The sequence below is a fragment of the Sus scrofa genome, chromosome 6 (assembly GCF_054392235.1).
Source record: "Sus scrofa isolate SSC_HxYL_T2T_F1_AM1 chromosome 6, Sscrofa_HxYL_maternal_Yorkshire_Landrace_v2.0, whole genome shotgun sequence".
NCBI classification, from domain to species: domain Eukaryota; kingdom Metazoa; phylum Chordata; class Mammalia; order Artiodactyla; family Suidae; genus Sus; species Sus scrofa.
Window position 1 is genome coordinate 7199804 of NC_139388.1, and position 23456 is coordinate 7223259.

Sequence of the window (23456 nt, forward strand, 5' to 3'; positions counted from 1 at the left end):
GGGTGTCTTCCCTCTTTCATGCCTGCTTTTTGAGCACCCGCGTCCTTCTGCAGAAGTAAAGAGCCTTGTCAAGATCTCCCCGTGTTCATGTGTCTCACTTTCCGACACCGACGATCCGAGCCAGAGTCACTTTTCCCCAACAAGATGAACAGTACTTTGATGTGCCCAATTCTGAGGACACCTAGTTAAACAACATGCTTCTGAATGAAAAAATAACAGTCACTCCACAGGGCCGCCCCACTGACAGGCAGGAAACCTTTCCCCTGGTGTCTTCCCTCTCTCTTCTTCTACATTCCCAACTCCCTAGGGTCCAGGTTGTGCCTTTTGTCCCCAGCACCTTCCCCTGTATTGTCTCATTTCATGTCTACTCTCTTACCTAAGGTTCTCTTTCAACTTCATCTCGTTCCATGGGACTTGAGATGTGATACAGGATTGAGATGTCTTTGGATCCCGGGAGTGGAAGGAGGGAGCAGGAAGGCAGCTCTGTGGCCTGGCTTAGGATCGACTGTCTAAGAGATGACCAAACCTTGTAGACCTCCAAGAGTAACTTGCTGACATTCTGGGGTGTTCCTCTCGTTAGGAAGCCATCAGGAGAACACAATGGAAGCAGAAGGGATGGGAAGAGAATGAATCCGAGGGACTTGCAAGACAAAATTAAACTGACATGAGAATGAAGGAAAAGAAGGGAGGTCTCAGAATGGTACGGCCAAGGCTAGGTATTGCTGGAGATAAGGGATCCACTTCCGGACATCACATTAAGATACATGGACCAGCTCCATAAAAACCTCCCAATGCCAAGTGCATTTGTATTTGGGAATCATCAGTTCAGGGTTCAGAGTTGATACCAAGAGAAATGAAGAAGTCTTTTAGGTGAAGAATATAGACATAAAAGAAAAGAAGCCTGAAGGCTCAAATCTTAGGTTTTACCCAGTTAGGAGCTGGGAAGAAAGTACAGAGGATGGGGATTCCCTGGTGGTTCAGCAGGTTAAGTAACCAGTGTTGGCATTGCAGCAGTCGAAGCTAGGGCACGGGTTCAATCCCTGGCCTGGGAACTTCTATATGCTGCAGTTATGGCAGAAGAAAAAGAAAGGATGGGAGGGAGAAAGGAAGGAAGAGAGGGAAAAGAAAAAATAGTACCAAGGAGGCAAGAAAGAAAATGGAGAGGAAGGGATGGAGGAGGAGGAAGGGGTGGGGGAAGAGGCAGAGAAGAGCGTAAATAAGAAGCGTTTGTTGAAGAAGAAAGGGATTCTACAGGAAAAGGTTAGGATACTGTCCCTAGCAGAATAATCCAAATGCATGGCAAGAGAGGGAAGATTCTTTGCAAAAAGGCAAATCTAAACAAATTGTAAATTTTAATTTGTCTTACATAACTAAAGACCTAAGGAAACATCTGTGCAAGAATTGCGTTTAGTATCATGCAATGAACTCCTAGTATTCACAACACTACCTTCGGTTTTATAGATGCATCTGAATGGTATAGACACTGCTTTTCAAGAAATGCCACCTGAATGTTTGCCACCAACAAGGATGGAGAAATAAAAGGAACCTCGTCTCTGCACTGTGCACCACCTTTTCATATTATATTGTCCTGCCGTCGTCTCTGAGGGAGGAAAACATTTGGATCTGCAGTGGGTTAGGTAAACGCCCACTAAATATTGATGCATGCATAATTAAAATGACTAAAATAATCCTGGCATAAAATTACCCTTGCAGTCAGAGGAGAGACAAAATGAAGTAATTTGATCAGGAAAATTAATACAAGTCGACTCTCAATTTTCAGTGCAGCTAATTGAAAACCACTTATTATTCAAACCTCACTTTCCCTCATGGTTTGTACTTTTTTCTCTTTGCCCGGTGAAAAAGGGACGTGAGAGGAGCGTCCCAGGGGAAAAGCCATCATATTGAGATGGGGGAGCAAGAGAAGCATGTTTGTTTTTCTAAGGCAATGGCTCCTAAACTTTTATTACCTCTATTGCTTTTGCCATCCGTGACCCACTTCCATGGGCATGTCCAGTGTGATAGGCCACCCCGTCCTCTCTCCCTCAAACCACATTGAAATTACGACACTGGCATGATTGTGATTGTCATCTTTTTAAAGTGACAGTTTTACTGAGATATAATTCTCAAAGATGCAAATCACCATTTAAAGTATAGAGGTCAATGGCTTTTAGTATTCACAGAGTTATGCAAACATCGCCACATTTCATCACCCCCAAAAATACCTACTGGCATTTCCATGGGTCACATTCCAATAAACCACCTGCGCTTGAGTCGTTGCCTTGAGTTCTGCTTCTGGGAAACTCAAACTAGGACACAGTGGTTCTCTCTCACAATCTACTACCAGGATTCCCGGCAAAGCCTCTTCGGAAGAACATCACCCCCTCTTGAGAGGAATAGTCATACACAAGGATGAAATGGTGATGGGGTCCATTGTTCCTTTCCTGAAGGGAATTCAAAATCAGCAGGTCTGCAGAAACAAAACAAAATCGATAACAACAAAAGAAGCCAGTCTGGAGCCGATGTCTCCTGGAGGACCCGTCATTATGAGGTTGAGCGTTTTTACAGCCAGGCTGTTGCACAACAATAGGGAGTAGGCAGTAGAACTCCGGCCGCATGAAACACACAACCACTGTGGTGGTCATTCCCAGGATTGTCTCACCTCTCCTGCCTTGTCCCACACTCGGAAGGATGCTTGTTACCCAGCAAGGGCCCAATACATGCTGTCACTTAATAAGGATATTCTTGGCAGATTAAGCTGGTTCCATCCACACTAAGGGAGGAGAGAGGGCAAGCAATTTCTTTTTCTTCTTCTTTTTTAGGGCCACACCTGTGGCATATGCCGTTCCCGGGCTAGGAGTCCAAGCGGAGCTACAGCTGCCGACCTGTGCCACAGCCACAGCAGTGCAGCATCTGAGCCACTTCTGTGACTTACACCACAGCTCACAGCAATGCCGGATCCCTGACCCACTGAGCGAGGCCAGAGATGGAACCCACATCCTCATGGATACTAGTAGGATTCGTTTCCACTGGGCCAGCATGGGAACTCCAGCAGTTTCTTTTTTAAGCATGTGATGCAGACATTGCAACACATCACTTCTACTCACACTGTGTTGGCAAGAACTAAGCCATGTGGGCATATCTAGCTTCAGAGGAGGTTGGCAAATGTTGTTATTCTGGATGGTCATGTCCTAACAAAACCCCATTATTATGGAAGAAGGGAGAGAGATATTTTGGGTAACAGCTAGCAGTCTTCCACAGAGCACATGTTGGTTTTGTTGGTTGTTGTCATTCTCTGATCATGTGCCAAGAATCCTATCTCTTTAGAAAACCACCTCTGATGTGTTTTATAAGAGTCTTGCCCTGTCCAATGGTTGGGTGGGACTGAAGTAGGCTAAATAATGGTCCCTATAGATATTCGAGCCCTAATCTCTGGAACCTGTGACTATTACCTTCCATCACAAAAGGGACTCTGCAGATGTGATTAAGGATCTTTAGGCAGTTAGAGGACCCTAGATTCCCAGGGTCACCCTAAATGTAATTGCAAGGGTCTTTATAAGATAGAGGTAATGGAAGATTAAACTATAGGAGAGAAGGCCATGTGAAAACAATGGAAGCAAAAAGAGATTTGAAGCACTATGTGGCTGACTTCGAAGATGGAAGAAGGGGCCATGAGCCATACAAAAAATATGGCTCTATAACCCACAAAAGGCAGGGCAACCAATTTTCCTCTAGAGCCTCCAGAAGGAACCAAAACTGCCAACACCTTGACTTTAGCCCAGTGAAATTAACTTCAGATTTATAGCCTTCAGAAGCGTAAGAGAATACCGTGTACGGTGTAAGTCACCAGGTTTGTGGTAATTTGTTACAGCAGCTACAGGAAACCAATGTCCCATCTTAAGGTGGATGATGATCCTGTCTCAGTCAATCAGAATATATCATCTCCAGCTACAGTGATTGGTTAAGAGATAATCACATGACCCATGACCATCCAATCAGTCTTTTCTGAGACTTTAGCTGGAAGTAACAGGAAACAAGTAGTTTTTCTCAAGGCTGCAAGGATGAGGAAGTTGTTGGCTTTGGTTGCCAATGAACCCCATCTTGTTGCCACAGGAAGAGAATCAGTCAAACAGTCGTAGGAAGAGGTGCTGAGAGATGGGGAGAAAGGGCTCTGATGTTTGAGGCCCTGAAGCCAGATCCAGCTTCTGAGCTTCCCGTTATAGGAGCCAATCATTTTCTACCTTTGATTTTCCTATATTGGGATGGATTTCTATGATTTGCAACCTGGAAATCTGACTAACATGGTTGATATCCACATTCTTCAATGTCTGAAAACAGTGAAGAACCAAAGTGGCAGAGGTAAGCTTTGCTTTCTCCAAGGGTCCTTTGCGTCCTTCTAAGAAATCTCCAAATGCTTGAGCCCTGAGCAGAGAGCCCTTGACTGCGATACTCAAAATGACATGTAGTTTTAATCAGCACTATTTAAACACTTAGTTTAATAAGAGAAGGAGAAAGAAAAACCATTGACCCAAATAGGATGCTTGATAATTCTGAATAAGTGCTATAAAGGCTTATAAAAGAATGTTAAGATGCTTAATTGCTGAATAAATGAAATATAAACATTCGTTCTGTTACTTGGAGAGTTCTTTAATACGTAATGGGGAAAAACTGTGTATCAAATGAACTGTAAGTGATAAATGCTTGTTTCCTTTTCTAAAACAAATCAATTCTTGGAACCATTAACCACCATTTAAATGTAACTCTATTTTTTCACTTTATTTCTCCCATTTACATTTTTTTCATTAGTGGAAGAAGACAGGTTTATCCAGCAGATAGAGGAGCATAGTGGAACAAGCATGGAATGGCGAGGGATTTGGAGTCTGAAGCCTTGGCTTTTAACCTCAGCTCTGACAATTACTAATCCTGCGACCTTCCATAAACCACTGAACCTCTCTTGGCTTTCAGATGTAGCATGAAACTACTGTCAGGAATCTCTTACCCAGGTCTGAGTGTTGCAGTGACAAACACCTTTTAGGGCAGTATCTCTGTACTGTGCATAGGAGTTCTCTGGGGCCTTCCAAATTTTGCTAAAAATTTTATAAGAATTTTGTGTATTTTCAGGAGTTCCTGTTGTGGCTCAGTAGGTTAAGAACCCAACATAGTGTACAAGAGGATGCGGGCTCGACCTCTGGCCTCGATCAGTGGGTTAAGGATCTGGCATTGCCATGAGCTGTGGTGTAGGTCACAGATGTGGCTTGGATCTGGTGTTGCTATGGCTGTAGTGTAGACCAGCAGCTGCAGTTCCGATTCAACCCTTAGCCTAGGAACTTCCATGTGCTGCAGGTGCAGCCTGAAGGAAAAAAAAAAAAAAAAAAAAAGAATAAAAAAAGAATTTTGTGGATTCTTGTTATGGTTGGAGTGGGACCCAAGATCTGCATTTCTAACAAAATTCAGTTATTAGAAAGCACCCAATTGATGTTAACATTGCTGCTTTTACCTGTTTGGGTAACAAGGTTTAAGGTGTCTTCCAGGCTCATAATGATTTTCCTTCTTTAGAAACCGCCCCAGTTTTTATTGGTGGCTAGTAATTGCTGTTCTTGTGCCCCCTGGCCATAGCTGACTATACTAGTGGTGCTTTCTGATCCAACCTGGACCCAAAGAAAGTCTCACCTGCAAATCTGGTTTTGAACAGAGACAATCGGAGATGGGACATTCAGTCACTTGCTCATCCATTCAGCAGTCCTTTTCAAATTCTCTCTATACCAGATACTATAATGAGCGTTGGAGACACACCAGTCAATAAACCAGGTCTTAGAGTTCCTGCTGTGGCGCAACCGGTTAAGAATCTGACTGCAGTGGCTCCAGTCACTGTGGAGGGGCTGGTTCGATCCCCAGCCCAGTGCAGTGGATTAAAGGATCCGGCGTTGCCATTGCTGTGGTGTAGGTTGCAACTGTGGCTTGGATCCAGTCCCTGGCCCAGGAACTTCCAAATGCTGCAACTGTGGCCATAAAATTTAAAAAAAAAATTTTAAACAGTAGGTCTCTGTTTTCATAGAGCATTCCCCTAGTGATGTGCAAGATAATTCACATACGCTAAGTGCTGTGAAGTGCCTGGAGAATTTACGGGTTGCATTAGACCTACTTTAAACGAGGATGTTGAGGAAAGCCAAGCACTTGCTTCTCTTTCTACAGGGACCTTAGAAGCCCCATGTTGAACCCAGTGGTAAAACAAATAAAAGAAGGCGGGGTCCCTTGTGAATGTGTGCAGCGGGCCACTTCCCCTTCCCTGTGGCGAGAGTGGGAAGTAAACTTTCATTGCATTAAACCAGTGAGATTTCAGGGCTTACCTATTACAGAAGCTAGCACTGCTTCCCATAAATACATAAACTGTTCAACTCTTTCTGAGATTCTAAAAGTCCAATGGGAGCTGCAGCTTCCAGCCTATACCACAGTCACAGCAACTCGGGATCCAAGCCCCATCTGCAACCTACGCCAGAGCTCAGAGCAATGCGGGATCCTTAACCCACTGTTCAAGGTCAGGGACTGAACCCACATCCTCATGGATACTAGCCGAGTTCATTTCCGAAGAGCCACAATGGGAACTCCCTTTCTTCCCTCCCTCCTTCCTTTCCTCCTTTCCCTCCTTTCTCCCTTACTGGCCACCCCATGGCATATGGAGTTCCTGAGCCTGGGATCTTGTCTGAGTCACCCCGTGAATGACTACTAGAGTAGCAGCCTACTCAGTAGCTGCAGTCACACTGGATCCTTTAACCCACTGTTAAAGGCTGGGAAAGAGAACCTGCGACGTGGCGCTGCAGAGACACCTTTGATGCTGTTGCGCCACAGCAGGAACCCCTAGAGCTATTTTCCACTACTTGAAACCTGAAGAATCTTAACGGATACAATTGCGATGAGAATCTGATGAGCAGGTAGGTGTAGTAAAACCTGGAGTTTGTACATCAGTAAGGAATTATTACTGCAAACCGATTTTTCTGAGATGTATTCACTTTCTGGATGTCTTATTAGGGAAAAAAAACTAAAAAAGTATTCACATGGACTCATACTGCAGTCCATTTCTTTCTTGGGTCATTTCTAAGAGTTCTTGTTTAGACCTCTACAAAATCAACTCGGTAAATTGCAATGGAAACTAAGGAAGTAATTATAAAGTTTATAATTTTCCCTTAAAACTTAAGTGCTTAGATTTTTAAAGAGTCCTCAGCGGCACAAGAATATTAACATTTCAATTTGCCACACTTCTTCTTATGGGCTATCAACATGCAGTAAATTTGGATGTTCCTTAGAGGATCCTGAAATTCCCGGCAAGGAAGTCTGTCTTCCAAAATGCTTCCTCAGAGGGATCTTCCTTGGCTACTGGTCCCAAGAGTATGTTTCTGGTCACTCCACCCCCTCATTAGCTCTCCTCTCCCCCTCTTCTAATCTTTGTGCAAATTGTGGGCAGCCAGAGAAAAGCTGTTCCTTAAGACTTCATAGTACAACCATATCTCGGTCTCCCAAGAATTATGGGATCACATAATTAGAATCACTGTAAACCGATAGGCGAGATAGACAAGAATCAAGAGAAGAAAGTAGGAGGGAGGCCAACACATTTCGCTTTCCTCACACAGCTTTCATGAATGTTTATATCCCAGGGCTGGAGGTTTTCCTTGTGACCTCAGTGAAGCAGTAAGTGACTTACTTCATACGGGCCTCTTTGAGTCTGAACGTGGTCAGAACAGTATGAGAAGTGAAAACCCCTTCGCTTGACCCACCAAAATGAAATCGTCCACAGCTCTTGGTCAATTCAGGTGTGTGTGTGTGTGTGTGTGTGTGTGTGTATGCAGAGCCTGCAGCTTTCCATAGAACCAGACTCCTGACCAGGAGACAAAAGATGGGCCTCTCGGAGAGCTTTGAATGGGGATGCCAACAATCCTTTCTACATGGCTTTTAAGTCTGTGCTTCCTGCAGCAACAAAGACTAATCTTAGCATCACTGCCTGTGCAGTGATCCAAAGAAGTGGAACTAGAAAAATAGGGAAATGGGGATACGGGAAAACATACACGTAAATATAAATGTGGAAACTAAGAGATAAATAGAGATTTTAAAAGATACATGAATATTCAGGAGTCTGGAGAGCCTCATCCATCCATCCACCTATCCAATCATCCAAGCATTAACTGCTTGAGCTGAGGCCATCCTATTTTAACAGGCACCGTTAAATAGTGTTGGGGGCACATAAAGATGGAAGTGGAAGTCTAAAAACAGAAATTGGAGGTAGGTACCGCAGTAGACGGGCCCTGAAAGGGCTCCCCCGAAGTTGAAACACATGGGTTGGACACGTCGGGGAGGCTCATGGACTGACCGTGATGCCCCAGTACAGGCGATGGTGCAAGAGAAACCTGCGCATCATAGAGATGCCGAGACCTCCGAGCTTCCTAGAGAGGCCCGGAAGTGGCTCCGGGAGGCCAGTCCGACGGCTCTGGCGCCGAGCGGGGGCGGTGACAGGTAAGAGACGTCTGGGCTGCTTCCCCAGGACGGTCCCGTAGCCGTCGTTGTCTGCTGCCATTGTGAGTGGGCCTGGGTTGGGAGGGCCGCCCCGCTGCGGGGACCTGGCCGGGCTGGCGGGGGCGCCCAGGCTCACACGCGCGTCGGGGGACCACGGAGAGCACACCCCCGCCGCCCTCCGCACTGGTACCTGCGCTGGGTGGCCACTGGTACAGGGCGCGGAAGTGAGTGATGCTGACCTAGATTCCGCCCTTTGTAGTTCCCTCGGATTCCAAGGAGCCAAGCTCAGCTAGGATTTCTAGAATGGCACCAACATCTGCTAGCTTCTGTTTTTCTTTTTCTTTTTAACATGGCAGGCCCCAAGCCCGGAGCTATCAACAGGCACCTGTATCTGGCTGGATCTTTTATTTTCATCACACCTTGGGGGGAAAGACTACGTTCTCTTGATGGCAAATAATTCCGGTTTTCCATTTAAGTGGCCATGTAAGGTTCCCATTAAAAATGAACGTACTTATCGATTAAAAGTAAGTGGATGTAAATAAAACACAATAGGTGAATAATAGTTCCAGAGATACCAGGTGTGACAGAAGTTATGAGGTAGTAAGGGAACACTGCAGTGTACCAGCCCAGCGGGGGGCTCCTACAGACCAGGCTTCATGTCCTGGGTCCAGCTCAGCCACTGACACCTGCATAGTTTGGGAGCCAGTTTCTATTTTTCTTTTTTATATATTTTCCTAGCTCTATTGAGATATAATTGATGTTTAACACTGTGGAATTTTGAGGTGTACAATGTGATGACTTGATACATGTATATGTATTTTGTGAATTGATAACCACACTAAGATTAGCTAACATCTCCATCACCTCACATAATTATAGTTTTTTTGTGTAAGATCTCTTTTAGCAGCGTTCAAGCATGTGATACAGAATTACTGACTGTGGTTGGTCCAGTGCTCTGTATTCGATTCCCCAGATCGCAAATCTGTCTTGTAACTGGAAGCTTAGACCCTTTGACCAACATCTTCTCTTTTCCCTTACCCCCCAGTATCCCTGGCAACCCTACCCCCCAGTTGCTGGCAACCACTATTCTACACTTTATTTCTTTAAGTTCGCCTTTTTTTTTTTAAGATTCTTTCTATGTGATACCATGCAATATTTGTCCTTGTCTGATCTATTTCACTTAGCATTATGCCCTCAGGTTCCAGTTGTATTGTCAGTAATGGTATGATTTCCTCCCTTTTTTTTTTTTTTTTTTTGGTCTTTTTGCTATTTCTTTGGGCCGCTCCCGCGGCATATGGAGGTTCCCAGGCTAGGGGTCGAATCGGAGCTGTAGCCCTCAGCCTACACCAGAGCCACAGCAACGCAGGATCCGAGCCGCGTCTGCAACGTACACCACAGCTCATGGCAACGCCGGATCGTTAACCCACTGAGCAAGGGCAGGGACCGAACCCGCCACCTCATGGTTCCTAGTCGGATTCGTTAACCACTGCGCCACAACGGGAACTCCGGATTTCCTCCCATTTTTATGGCGAAATAATATTCCATTGTGAGTGTGCATATGTAGATAGACCACATGTTCTTTAGCCTTTCATCCATTAAGGGGCACTTTGATTGTTTTCATGATTTAGTTATTGTGAATAATTCTGCAATGAATGTGGGGGCGCAGATACTTTTTCAAGGTAGTGATTTCGTTTGCTCTGGATCATATATATGTATCGGCAGACCAGGTTCTTAAAAGATTGTCCTGAGGCTCCAGTGGTCAACCTTTAAGCACCTAGCCTGTAATAAATAGAAAATGTAGCCATAGCGGTTATTTTCATTTTAGCAAGGAGGAACCAGGGTCACCCGGGGAATAGGTGAGAGAACCAAGTGTAGGACCCAGATTTTTCTCACCTAGGAAGCTTATCCCAGCCTCCCCACTACCTCTGCCTCATGGGAGGGGATGGGATTCCTCCTGCCTCAACGCTGGGAATTGGAAGGGCCCCTCTCAGGTTGCAGAATACATTAGCTGTGAAAGTCCCTGCAGGACTCAGGTCAGCATAGACTTGTTTGCTTCCGGTCAGGGCCTGGCACAGCCCTGAGTGCTTGTTGCGGTTGAGACAGAAGCTGTGCAGTCAGATGCACCTGGATTCCAGTGCATACGGCTCCCTGCTCTCGCACTTACTAGCTGTAGTAAACAGGATTAACAAGTTAGTACCAGCCTCAGAGGCTTGTTAGGAGCATCAAGAGAGAGAATTTGTGGAAGAGGCCTAGCACCATGCCTGGCACACAGTAAGGGCTTAATGACAGCTGACAGTACTTTGACATGTTGAAGTGACAGACAGGCTGACCTAGAAGGGAAGAAAGTACAAGTGTAATACTTTCAGGTACAGCAGAAAATGGTACTGGAAGAGGCTGCAGAGTTCTCACTGCACTGGAACTTACTGGGTCTACCATCTGCCACATACTCGTCCCTGCAGACATCCTGAAGAAGTGGCCTGTGCTTGCGTGGAGTTTACGTGGCACTTTGGGAAGCAGTTGGGAAATACCTATTATAAAATTAATTGTTCCATAAGTATCATGAATAATTGCAAGGATCTTTTGTGCAACAAATATCTAGGTAAAAGGAGTCTGAGTGGGTAGCTGGACAAGATAAGGTGATGAGAATTACGCAGCTTCCTGCCATCTTCACATATATTCAAAATTGTGTGTGCAGATACCCCTATTTGTTTTTGTTTGTTTTGTTTTTGGCCGCACCTGTAGTACGTGGAAGTTCCCGGGCCAGGGATCGAACCCATACCGCAGTTGCAACCTGCACCTGCAGGTTGTGGCGGTGCTGGATCCTTAACCTGCTGCACCACACAGGAATTTCCCCTCTTTGTCATTACTCCCGAACCAAACTTGGGTCCGCTGGCCTGCGGGCAGTCAAGCCAATCTGCTGACACCACATTGTGGTGCAGGAAAATGCAGCGTTTGTTGCAAAGTGCCACACAAGTAGTCTGGGACAGCTAGTGTTGAAGAAGCCTGAACTCCCTGATGGGTTTCAGGAAAGCATTTTTAAGGGCCAGGTGGTGGGGGCAGGGGGCACTGGTTTGAGGGTGAGGTGTTGAGGTAACGGGGCCGTGGTGCAGTTTCGCTTCTTGAGTCCTGAGGCTGCAGCAGGCCTGCGGGCTCTGTAGGTCGTTCACATCTTCCATCTGGTGGTGGAGGTAGGGGGTTCCTGGAAAACAACTCAGGAAATGTGCATCAGATACTATGGTGTAGGTGTTTCAAAGAGGAGCTAAAGCAGAAGATGTGGGAGAGGAGGCGGCTCCCGGGGGGTTGGGGGAGACACCCCTCCCCCCCGAGGGTCCTGCTGAGTTCCATTGTGAGTCCGTTTTCCACTTAACGCTGTGCCCTTAATTTTCTTCCCAAGTGTGTTTGGCCTTTTAGGTTTCCTGCCTCACATCCGTGTTACCTGTATCGGGGGGACTCTCCTTTCCATCCTTGACTGCTTTGTATTCAACACCCATCGTTTCCAGGTCACCTTTGGAATTTGAACAGCACCCTTTCGAAACCGTCCAGCCTCGGTTTGCTTCCTCGGGCTCAATCCAGTAAGAACACAGTTACCTTTGGCCTCCAGGCAGCACTTGGGCAGCAGCGTAAATCGTGCCATCCTAGGGTTAAACGTCCAAGAGATGCTATCAGCCTTAAAGTAAATACAGTAAGCTTTTCTTTTCCTGAGAGCCGTCTTCCCTTCTCCCCACTGTCCCCTCCTCCAGTGGTGCCCCAGTTGTATATTGCTTTCTGATATTCTAATACCGGAGCGTTGGCGCGCCGTCCTCCCCAACCCCCGGGGCAGAGACACTGTGTGCAGAAGCTGTAAGGTTCTTATTACTGATCCCTTGCATTTAATTAGGTCTTTGTAAATCTAAAGTATTCCTAGTCATTTTTATGAGTTTCTTCTCATAACTTCCCTGTGAGATGTCAACTTATTACCCTTTCTATCTTAGTATTATCAAGGGGTCAGGCAGATTTTAACTTTCATCTTTTCATGTTTGTAATTAAGATTTCTTTTTTTCCTTTTTTCTTTGCTTTTTTTTCCCCCCTGAATCACAGACTTACCCTTAACCCCTTAACCGTGTCTGCTAAAATGACTGCTCTGGTCAAATGTGACCCTCCTTCCCTCTCCCCCCCCCACCCCCCCGCCCCCCGAAAGCAGTTACTGAACAAAGCTGAGTTTTGGAAGAGCCTTAAAGCAATTGAGATTATAAAGTCTGGTCTGAGTGCCCAGCCCTAGACAGAATCAGATGGAAACACATAAAACAGAAGCCACGAAATACAAAAAAATCAGGCAGTTGATTGAAGGAAAATTGTGTCTACTCTTTTTCTCCCTCCCTGTTCATGGGACTTTCTTTTGGTTGCCTGCGAAATGTGTTTGCTGCGATTTTTCTGTGCTGGTTGATGCGGGAGCCAGGGAAGGAGGATCGGGGTGATGCCGTTAATGACTGGGTCATCCAGGAAGGTTTCACTGGCCTGGTGGATGGGCTTCTTCGCACTGCTGCTTGTCTTGCTCAATTCTTAATTTTTCCAAACTCATTACCACTCGTCTGACCCTCCAGATCAGGTCAGTTACACAAGTTCTTGCCCTAGATCTTTCTGGAATGAGATGGAGGGTAATGAAGAGTAGCATGACCAGGCCTGACAGGTACTTTGAAGCATTAATAATTTGAACTTGTACATTCCTGGCGTGATTAATGCGCCCATGAGCCATGATTGACCTGTGGTCTTTGAACCGGCCTGGAATGTGTCGTTTTAAAAGCAAAGAATAATTAGAGATTAGGAGGAATTTCTCTTGGAAAATTTTTAACTGGACTCTTTGAGGCCATATCCAGATTTTTCTGATTTCTTCACAGCGGAATTCTTGTGCAGATGTTCAGACTGTCTTAACCTTTGTTATCTGGCATCCTCATAACCAAACATCTTAACCAAACATTTCTAAAACCTGTGAGCTATTTCAGTTGGTGACATCACCCACCTCACTTGTCACCCGAGTCCTGCTTGCTGCCGCCTCCCTCATCCTCATTTGAGCCGGGCCCTCTGGCCATCTTTCAAAAGGACCAAAGCAAACCTACGCTCTCTGTTGTCTCTAGGATAGAGTCCAGGCTCCCCCTAAGGGGGCCCCAAGCTGTCTCCAAGCATCTGGCCATCTTTCCGCCCTGAATTGCCAGCCACACACGTCGGCTTCAGTTTGCACAACCTGTTTTTGTGGCCCAGCACCAGCCCTGCCTGTTGCTCTCCTGTTCATTTGTGCTGCCCGCTCAGCCTGCCTCCATCCTCCTGCGGTTCCAGTGTGGCTCTAATGCCCACTTTCAATGACGTCTCTGGAGACCTGCCCTTCAAAATCACTTTCCCCCACCTCGGCGCCTCCATGGCACCCTGTCAGTACTAACATTATTGCAGTAATCCTGGTGCCTCCTTTTCGCCTGTACTTTGAGTATTTGCAAAAGCGTCTCTCCTCCAGTGCACGCTGCAGAATGCAGGAATTCTGTCTCGTTTCACTCTATTTTCTGTCATTTTCATGCCAGAACATTTCTTCTTAGGTCATCAGTTAAAATGGCAGCTCTGACTGGCATATATAACAATGGCTTCTAGACACTGCAGGGCCCTGCATAACTTGTGCCCATCATAATTTTACCAAACTGGATGTGTTTCCCAGTGCTCAAAATCATCTGTAAGTTGGAGTTCCCATTGTGGCTCAGTGGGTTAAGGACCCAGCATTGTCTCCATGAGGATTGGGTTCTATCCCTGGCCTTGGTCAATGGATTAAGGATCCAGCAGAGGCCAGCAGCTGCAACTTCGCTTTGACCCCTAGCCTGGCAACTTCCATATGCTGCAGGTGCGGCCATAAAAAAGAAAAAGAAAGTCATCTGTAAATTCAACAAATACTTGTTGAGTATTTATTGTGTTTTGGGTTCTGGTGGGGACATGCCAGTGAGAAAGGCTGAAAGTCTCCATTCTCTTGGCACCTACATTCTCTTGGAAGGAAGTCAATAGTTCAAAAGGAAACAAATTTAGATAGTGAAGTGTGCCATGAGGAAAACAAAACATCATTTAGCTAAGAGAGGATTCTTCCGGAAGGGGTGATCAGAAACACCTCCCTGTGTTGAGTCAGTGGCACTTGAACAGACCTAAATATTGAGAAAGATGCAGCCAGGTGTCGATATGGTGCCAGCAGTGGTTCACACCGAGGTGAAACCAAAGTGCATGTGGTCCTCAGGGCACAGGTGAGGTGAGCATCTCTAAGGAAAGGAGGCAAGCCCACGTGCTGGGAGAGGAGGGCACCGGTGGTGGAAGAGCGTGCGTTGAAGTCAGAGACGGATGTCGCCACCAGGTCATGGTGGTGAAGACAAGAGGTCTGGGTGGAGACGCCAGTGACTGACATCTTCTGTGTTTGGATGGAGCATCTGCGATGAAGTCACGTGATTATGTCAAATGACAGAATTGACAACATCTAGTTGTATGGCTACTTCAAACCCAGATGGGAGTGTGCCTACACTCAGGGAATAATAGAAGCATAAGGTCATTGTTGGGTGCATTGGTGGGATGCCTGGGCGTTCATTCCTTCTGGATTTTCTTGTGGGCCCAGCAGCGGCAATTGCTGGTGGGGATCCATCAGCCATCTTCCACGTCATTGTGCTCAATTCCCCTAGTACTTCTCACTTTTCTGCTTACCCTCAAGCCACTGAGATAGTTGCTTGCTGAATCTTGTCTTCAGCTGTCACACCAACTGATTTCTGCACAAATGACAGGCAATCACAGCTCCTTAGTACGGTTATTCAGAAGAATCTGACAAACTTTTCATATCCTTGTGCTTTTGAGAGACCTAAACATGGTACATGGGAAGGCAGAGAAAAATCAAATCCCCAAACTCTGGAGCTTGAAGAAAATGAAACTCAAGCAGTGATATCCGTGGAGCGCCTACACTAAGTCAGATTTTTTGTTTGTTCATTTTGTTTTTAGGGCTGTACCTGCAGCACGTGGAAGTTCCCAGGCTAGGGGTTGAATCAGAGCTGTAGCCACCGGCCTAGACCACGGCCACAGCAACACGGGATCTGAGTCACATCTGTGACCTACATCACAGCTCAGGCAACTCAGGATCCTGAACCCACTGAGGGGGGCCAGGGATCAAACCTGCGTCGTCATGGGTATGAGTCTGGTTTGTCACCACTGAGCCACAATGGAAACTCCCACATCAGGTTTTTGTGGGTTTTTTTTGTACGCTCTCCCATTTGGTCTTGTGGGCCTGCGAGCTCATCAGCTCCACTTTATAGATGCAGCACCCAACTCAGAGGATGACCTTGCTCAAGTGGTGGGGCTCCCGGTTGCCTGCAGTCTCCCTGCCTAACCACACCCGAGGGTCTCCACGGACTTGCGTGTGCACGTGTGTTCCCGGTGCCTCTGAGGACCTGCCTGCCTCCTGTTTGATTTCTTCCCGAGTGTGAAGGGTTGAGCGGCCCCCCTTTGGCTTGTTTTGACTTGTTTTTGAGAGAAGGGGTCTTGAGTCCTTATTAGCATAGAAGTGGAGGGAGGGAATCGAGATGCCCTCAGGCGTTGAGCATGTGCAGAACGGGAGGATTTCCTGGGTAGGGGGACATGGTTTGCTACGTAAAAGATGTTTCTCCCCCCCAACACACACCCTTTTACACATAGGGCTAATAAAATACCAGTGTTAAATGGTGCTACAGTGTGCCATTTTACTCAAAAGATGTTGGAAATTTGCTTTAAAGTTCTGTCCTTAATTTTTCTGGGGGTGTTGGGGGGGAAGTGCCTCTCCCTACCAGATACGAATTCATTCTTGTCAAAAAGACTCTAATGTTTTCCAAGGATTAAGAGTAATACCTTGCAGGAGTTCCCTGGTGGCCTGGCGGTTAAGGATCTGGCATTGTGACTCCTGTGGCCTGGGTCACTGCTGTGGTGCGGGTTCAGTCCCTGGCCCGGGAACTTCTGCATGCTACGGGCACAGCCAAGAAAACAAACAAAAAAATCATGTCTTCCATTTGAAGAGTGCCTTGTGGTTTTCAGAGCACTCCCAAGTCCACTGTCTTACTGAATCGTCACATTGACCTTGTCAGGCACTCAGTGCAGGTATTACTGTCCCCATATTACCCAGGAAGAAATTTGAAGCTCAGGAAGTGAAAGGAGAGGGGTGGGGAGGAGTTGACTGTTGTCCCAAAGCCATGACAGGAACCCAGGTCTTAGCGTTTCTTTCTGCTAGAGTTTTTTTTTTTTTTTTTTTTTTTTTTTTTTTTGTCTTTTTAGCTATTTCTTGGGCCACTCCCGCGGCATATGGAGGTTCCCAGGCTAGGGGTCGAATCGGAGCTGTAGCCACCGGCCTACGCCAGAGCCACAGCAATGCGGGATCCGAGCCGCGTCTGCAACCTACACCACAGCTCACGGCAACACCGGATCGTTAACCCACTGAGCAAGGGCAGGGACCGAACCTACAACCCCATGGTTCCCTAGGCGGATTCGTTAACCACTGCGCCACAACGGGAACTCCTCTTTCTGCTAGAGTTTATCGCCTGTTTGTTTTTATTACTCCCAAAGAAGGGCAGTCGGATTTGGATTTTCTTCAGTAACAGGATGCATACTTCTTTCTTACAGGTCCGGTTATCTGAGTGCCATACATGGACTCCCCCAGGTCTCCAAAGGAGACAGTCCTCATCACGGGAGGAGGTGGCTATTTTGGTTTCCGGTCAGTGCGTCTGTAAAATCTGTCCAGGGAATTATTTTACTGGTAGTTCCTGGGAAGAGTATAGCTTTCAACTCATATTAACACAGTGTAGACTTTTCCTTGTCTGTGTAGCATTAAACCCATGATGAACCATGTTGCCGACCGCTCAGATACTGAAATGGAGATTTAAGAAAGACTTAAATTTGGAGTTACTGTCTTGGCTCAGTGGAAACGAATCTGACTAGTATCCATGTGGATGCAGGTTCGATCCCTGGCCTTGCTCTGTGGGGTTAAGGATCTAGCGTTGCTGTGAGCTGTGGTGTAGGTCAGACACAACTCGGATCTGGCATTCCTGTGGCGGTGGTGTAGGCTGGCGGCTACGGTTCTGATTTGACCCCTAGCCTGGGAACCTCCAAATGCCTTGGGTGCGGTCCTAAAATGCAAAAAAAGAAAAAAGAAAAATTTAAATTTAAGAAAAATTCTTTATAAAGCCATCGAATTGGGGAGGGGAGCTATTCACACCACCAAAACCAATTTAAAATAACAGCTGTTCTTGGAGTTCCCTGGTGGCCTACCAGTTAAGGATCGGGTGTTGTCACTGCTGTGGTGTGGGTTTGATCCCTGGCCCGGGGATTTTTATAGGCCACCAGCGCAGCCCCCCCCAAACATAGAGCTATTCTTTCACAGTGAGGTGACTGTTCACAAATATTCCAAAGAATGGAGGGTGGGTCTCAGAACAGAGGGGAGAAAAAGGTCACCTGTAGACACCACTGTCTTTGAAGATAAAGTCCCTCTCATTGTAATTTAAGTAAATGTGGGGATTCTCTTCTTTGAGTATTTGCATAAGTAAGATTTGCATCAGCGAACATGCAAGTGTGGAACGGATATGCCGAGAAACCTTGGCCAATTACCGTACAGACTTTTCCCAGGCATAACGTGGCAGCGATTCGATCTAACATCTACTCTCTGTTATTTCAGCCTGGGCTGCGCTCTGAACCAGAAGGGGCTCCGTGTGATTCTCTTTGACGTCAGCAGCCCTGCTCACACCATTCCGGAAGGAGTCAAGTTCATACGGGGAGACATTTGCCTCCTCACTGACGTAGAGCGCGCCTTCGAGGATGCGGATGTCACCTGTGTGTTCCACATCGCCTCTTACGGTATGTCCGGGCGCGAGCAACTGAACCGGAGCCGGATCGAGGACGTCAACGTCGGGGGCACGGACAACGTCCTCCAGGCCTGCAGGAGCCGGGGGGTGCCAAGGTTAGTTTACACCAGCACCTTCAACGTCATCTTCGGAGGTCAGGTTATCAGAAATGGCGATGAGTCTCTGCCGTACCTACCTCTCCACCTCCACCCGGACCACTACTCTCGAACCAAATCGGTCGCAGAGAAGAAGGTGCTGGAGGCCAATGGCACAGCCCTGGCTCGACGTGCTGGGGTCTTGAGGACCTGTGCTCTGAGGCCGGCTGGCATCTATGGGCCCGGAGAACAAAGGCACCTCCCCAGGATAGTGAGCTACCTGGAGAAGGGCCTCTTCAGGTTTGTGTATGGAGACCCCAAGAGTCTGGTCGAATTTGTCCACGTGGATAACTTGGTGCAGGCTCACATCCTGGCCTCAGAGGCCCTGAAGGCCGACAAGGGCCACGTCGCCTCCGGGCAGCCCTACTTCATCTCTGACGGCAGACCCGTGAACAACTTTGAGTTCTTCCGGCCTTTGGTTGAGGGCCTGGGTTACAAGTTCCCCTCCGTCCGCCTGCCCCTGCCCCTCATCTACTTCTTCGCTTTCCTCACAGAGATGGCCTACTTCCTTTTGGGTCGACTCTACAACTTCCAGCCCTTCCTCACCCGCACCGAAGTTTACAAAACCGCCGTCACACATTACTTTAGCCTGGAGAAAGCCAAGAAAGAGCTGGGCTATGAGGCTCAACCATTTGACCTCCAGGAAGTAGTAGAGTGGTTTAAAGCCCACGGTCACGGCCGCAGTCCTGGCAGTCAGGACTCAGAGTTCAGTCTTGTTTGGTACGGGCTGCTGCTCTCACTCTTGGTTATAGCAGTTCTCACCTGGCTGCCGCCTTCTGTGATTCTGTCCCTGTGAAGCAGGAGCTAGAAATAAGGAGTTGATGACCCTTGCTGAGATGGAGATCCGCGGTGGCCTAGCAGTTAAGGATTCAGCATTGTCACTGCTGTGATGTGGGTTCCATCCCTGGCCTGGGAACTTCCACATGCCGTAGGCAAGACTGATAGATAGGTAGATGGATAATAGATACCTCGTGCCAAATTTGGGGTCTTCACATTGCTACTTAAGAATAGATTCTTGAGTTCCTATTGTGGCTCAGTGGGTTAAGACCTGACTAGTGTCCATGAGGATGTGGGTTCCATCCCTGGCCTTGCTCAGTGGGTTAAAGATCCAGCATTGCTGCAAGCTGCAGTGTAGGTTGCAAATGCAGCTCGGATCTGGCGTTGCTGTGGCTGTGGCATGGGCCCCAGTTATAGCTCCAATTCAACCCGCAGCCTGGGAACTTCCACATGCCGCAGGGTTAGCCCTAAAAGGAAAAAAAAGAATAGATTCTTGAATTGTCACAATGGTGTAAATCAACTATAATTAAAAAAAAAACAAAAAAGAATAGGTCCTTGGCTTAAGTCTTCATTCCTTACCTCCTTGCGCAAAACCTGAAGGAAGAAATGGAAGCAAAGAGAAGTTTGCGATTTGGTTCCTTGGGTCCTTCTTCTTTAGACGGGGACAGTAGAAGTCCTTTTGGAGCCGCAGAACTAAACTTACTAATAACTAAGACCTGCCGCAGGAGGGCTTTCTTCCTCGGGATATTCTGTTTCGAGGTGTTGCTGCTGCCGACTTTTTGGAAAGCCTTTGTGGTGTGCCCTTAGAGTCTGTAACAGGTGTGTTTACATCTGTTCGGGGTTCCTCAGGTTCGGCCCCCTGAGCCTAGACGGAGGTCTAGGAAACAGCTGGACGTCTGATGCTTAATAAGGATGTTCAGGCTCACGATGCCATTTGTCATTAAAAAGTGAAGCACGGCATTGAACTGCAGAGACTGTTTTTCTTCCTGGGAAGAATGTCAGTCCTCCGAAGGTCCCTCCCGCGAGGAGTGCCCTGCTCGACGGCCGCCCCCGGGGAGGCTGTAACAACAGTCAGGTTGTTCTGCTGTGTCGGAACCGAAGTGGACAGGAGCGCCCTTCCCTGCGCCACGCCGTGAGTGCAGCTACAGAAGGGACCCGTGTTCAGACGCTGCAAGGACAGCTCGGGGCGGAAAGGAGTGTGAGAGCCGTTGTCCAAGTGTGTCGTGGGTTGGGTGGGGGGTGTGCTCAGTGAGGAGCCCCGAGCCGTGCCGCCTGGGTGTTTTGGAAAAAGTGCTTAACTTGATACCGGAAGACCAGCCACCAGGAATCTCTTGTGTGGCCTTCACCAAGTAGCTGAAGCCTCAGTAAGGCCTCTTTGCCTCCTTTGGGAAACAGGAATGACTGTATTTTCCCTTTCTGTAAATCCACCCACTCATCTCACAGGGTTCTGAGCATTAAATAAGATGCAGAGAAAGTACTTTATTTATTTATTTATTTATTATTTCCCCACTGTACAGCAAGGGGATCAAGTTGTCCTTACATGTATACATTACAATTACATTTTTTCCCCCACCCTTTCTTCTGTTGCAACATGAGTATCTGGACAAAGTTCTCAATGCTATTCAGCAGGATCTCCTTGTAAATCTATTCTAAGTTGTGTCTGATAAGCCCAAGCTCCCGATCCCTCCCACTCCCTCCCCCTCCCATCAGGCAGCCACAAGTCTCTTCTCCAAGTCCATGATTTTCTTTTCTGAGATGTTCATTTGTGCTGGATGTTAGATTCCAGTTATAAGTGATATCATATGGTATTTGTCTTTGTCTTTCTGGCTCATTTCACTCAGTATGAGAGGCTCTAGTTCCATCCATGTTGCTGCAAATGGCATTACGGCATCCTTTTTTATGGCTGAGTAGTATTCCATTGTGTATATATACCACATCTTCCGAATCCAATCATCTGTCGATGGACATTTGGGTTGTTTCCATGTCCTGGCTATTGTGACTAGTGCTGCAATGAACATGCAGGTGCACGTGTCTCTTTTAAGTAGAGTTTTGTCCGGATAGATGCCCAAGACTGGGATTGTGGGGTCATATGGAAGTTCTATGTATAGATTTCTAAGGTATCTCCAAACTGTAGAGAAAGTACTTTTAATGTATAAATTGCCACATAAATATGAGATGGTGTGATTTTTTTTTTTTTTTTTTTTTTTTAGTAAAACATGAGACGCTTTTGCTTTTTAGTCCGGGGTTCACTTGTATGAGCACCTCCAATGCATCTAACCCTCCAGGTGCTAAAGGGAGGCTGCTCTGCCCTTTAACGACGTAACAGTCCATTAATGACACCTCGGTCCATACGCAAAGGCGACTGAGAGACCAGGAAAGAACAGTAAGACGTTTAACCGCTGTCATTGAAAGGTCTCACAGACTTTGAAAAGATGTGTTTTTTTATTTATTTATTTTTTTGCTTTTTAGGGCTACCCCCGCAGCATATGGAGGTTCCCAGGCTAGGGGTCCAGTCGGAGCTGTAGCTGCTGGCCTACACCACAGCCACAGCGACTCGGGATCTACACCACGGCTCATGGCAACGCCGGATCCTTAACCCACTGAGCAAGGCCAGGGATGGAACCTGCAACCTCATGGTTCCTAGTTGGGTTCATTTCCACTGTGCCACGACGGGAACCCCTGAGAGATGTTTTTAATGAAGTCTTTCAAAAGAATAATCAGTATTTCTCAGTTTTCTTGAACCATGTATACCGAGTACAGTGGGCATATTTTTGCTTTTCAGCGTCAGGGTAGCCAAATGAAATTCAGGATTGATATATGGGCTTTATTGTCGTCCAGGTATGGGATGTTTTGCCATTCCACAACATCTGACAAGTTGTGCCCTCTCACCTTGAAACAGCGAATTTACTTTTCGTGAACTCACATGCTTCTGGCCTTGTATTATTTATTTCTGGCGACATAACACATCACCTCAAGACGTCATTTTAAAATAACAGACTTTACCTTTTCTTTCGGGTCCAGTATTGGGGTGTGGTTTCCCTGGGTAAGCTCTTGCTTAGGACCAGGAAGGCCCTGAGGGTGGTCTGATGTCACTGGCGCTGCAGAGGCTGGAGGGTCCCCTTCCAGGATGGGTCATCTCCGGGGCTTCGGCAGAAGATCTCAGCTCCTCGCCATCTCTGCAGGGCTGCTTGAATAGCCTCCTGACGTGGCCCTGGCTTCCGCCAGAGCAGGTGGTTCTAGACAAGGTGGAAGCTCCCCTGTCTTTCAGATTTAGCCTCAGAAGTCACCCGCTGCTCCCCACAGTATACAGTCTACACAGGTCAGTCCTCAGTGTGGGAAGACACCACCCAAAGGTAGGAACACCAGGAGGAAGGGGAGTAATGGGGCCTCTGACTCATCCTTCCTTTTCCAGGAAAGGGTTAGAGTTATTCTGCAGATACAGGTATTTTGAACACTTGATTTGTCTCCTCTGAGTCTTTCTGCAGTTCACTCCATCAGGCAAAAGCCCTACCCACACCTTTCTTTCAGATACATTCTTCTCTACCTTGGGCTTCTTCTCAGTCGGCCGAGAGACGATGCCTTTCAACTCTTTAGAAGCCTTGTTGTTTGAATAGCCCTTTGAGGCACAACCTTGGCCGTGGACTGTCATTTCCATAATAAACGGTCTCTACAAGTTGGCCCTACCCCACGTGGAAGGAGACTCGGGGGCACAGATACAGGAGGTGGTGGGGAGGGTCAGTGGAGGCCACGCTGGAGTCTGATGCCGCACTCCTGCTTCTCATCAGGTTTCTTCTCTCCTCCACACCGGCTTTAAATGGCAAATTTTTTCAGTGCCTCTTCTCTCCGCATACTTTCTCACCAAGTGATCCTGTCCAAGCCCCTGGCTTTAATTTCCACCTCTTTCCAAATATATTCTACTAGATGTACCTTTCCAGCCCAGACCGTTCTATCCAACGACCTCTGCCCCTCCGCCTGGTTATTTCACAGGCACCTTTCGTCAACACATCCAAAATGGAATTCGCAGTCCCTCCAAATTCTTAGAGGGTTCCTTTCCTTAATTGATAGCTAGTGCCAGTGTTGAAGTTCTCATGCCAGAAATCTGGGATAATCTTTGATCCCTGCTGCCCCTTAACTTGACACACCCAGTCCACCGTTAGCCCTGGATCTTACCTTCTGCTTATGGCAA

At 47.1% G+C, this 23456-nt stretch overlaps 1 protein-coding gene and 1 long non-coding RNA gene across 11 annotated transcripts in view; both read left to right on the forward strand.

Moving 5' to 3' along the window:
- LOC110260906 (uncharacterized) overlaps positions 1-4622 on the forward strand; it is a 39895-nt gene extending 35273 nt beyond the window's left edge. For all 3 annotated transcript variants that reach the window (XR_014805359.1, XR_002344481.2, XR_014805358.1), the window contains one exon: positions 1462-4622. This is a non-coding gene — a long non-coding RNA (uncharacterized LOC110260906). The remainder of the gene's footprint in view (positions 1-1461) is intronic.
- A 3755-nt stretch (positions 4623-8377) lies between these two features.
- SDR42E1 (short chain dehydrogenase/reductase family 42E, member 1) lies at positions 8378-20747 on the forward strand. 8 transcript variants are annotated; one of them, XM_084959466.1, is made up of 5 exons: positions 8378-8499; positions 14661-14674; positions 16367-16376; positions 17845-17880; positions 18173-20747. In XM_084959466.1, exons 1-5 carry the CDS (start codon positions 8378-8380, stop codon positions 19287-19289), a joined length of 1299 nt encoding a protein of 432 aa, XP_084815592.1. In that variant the 3' UTR covers positions 19290-20747. The 8 variants fall into 8 exon arrangements, with proteins under 8 accessions (XP_084815592.1, XP_013846797.3, XP_020949411.2 ...); XM_013991343.3 differs by lacking the exons at positions 14661-14674; positions 16367-16376; positions 17845-17880 and adding an exon at positions 17125-17215 and having other exon boundaries at positions 8462-8723; XM_021093752.2 differs by lacking the exons at positions 14661-14674; positions 16367-16376; positions 17845-17880 and adding an exon at positions 17125-17215 and having other exon boundaries at positions 8462-8561.
- The last annotated feature ends 2709 nt before the right edge of the window (positions 20748-23456 follow it).

What these genes read in the sequence shown, in the direction of transcription:
- SDR42E1 (XM_084959466.1), top strand. Translation starts at nt 8,378, where the DNA reads ATGGTGCAAGAGAAACCTGCGCATCATAGAGATGCCGAGACCTCCGAG. An exon ending in CATAGAGCTATTCTTTCACA is followed by an intron (nt 17,881 to 18,172) that starts GTGAGGTGACTG and finishes CTGTTATTTCAG; the next exon opens with CCTGGGCTGCGCTCTGAACC.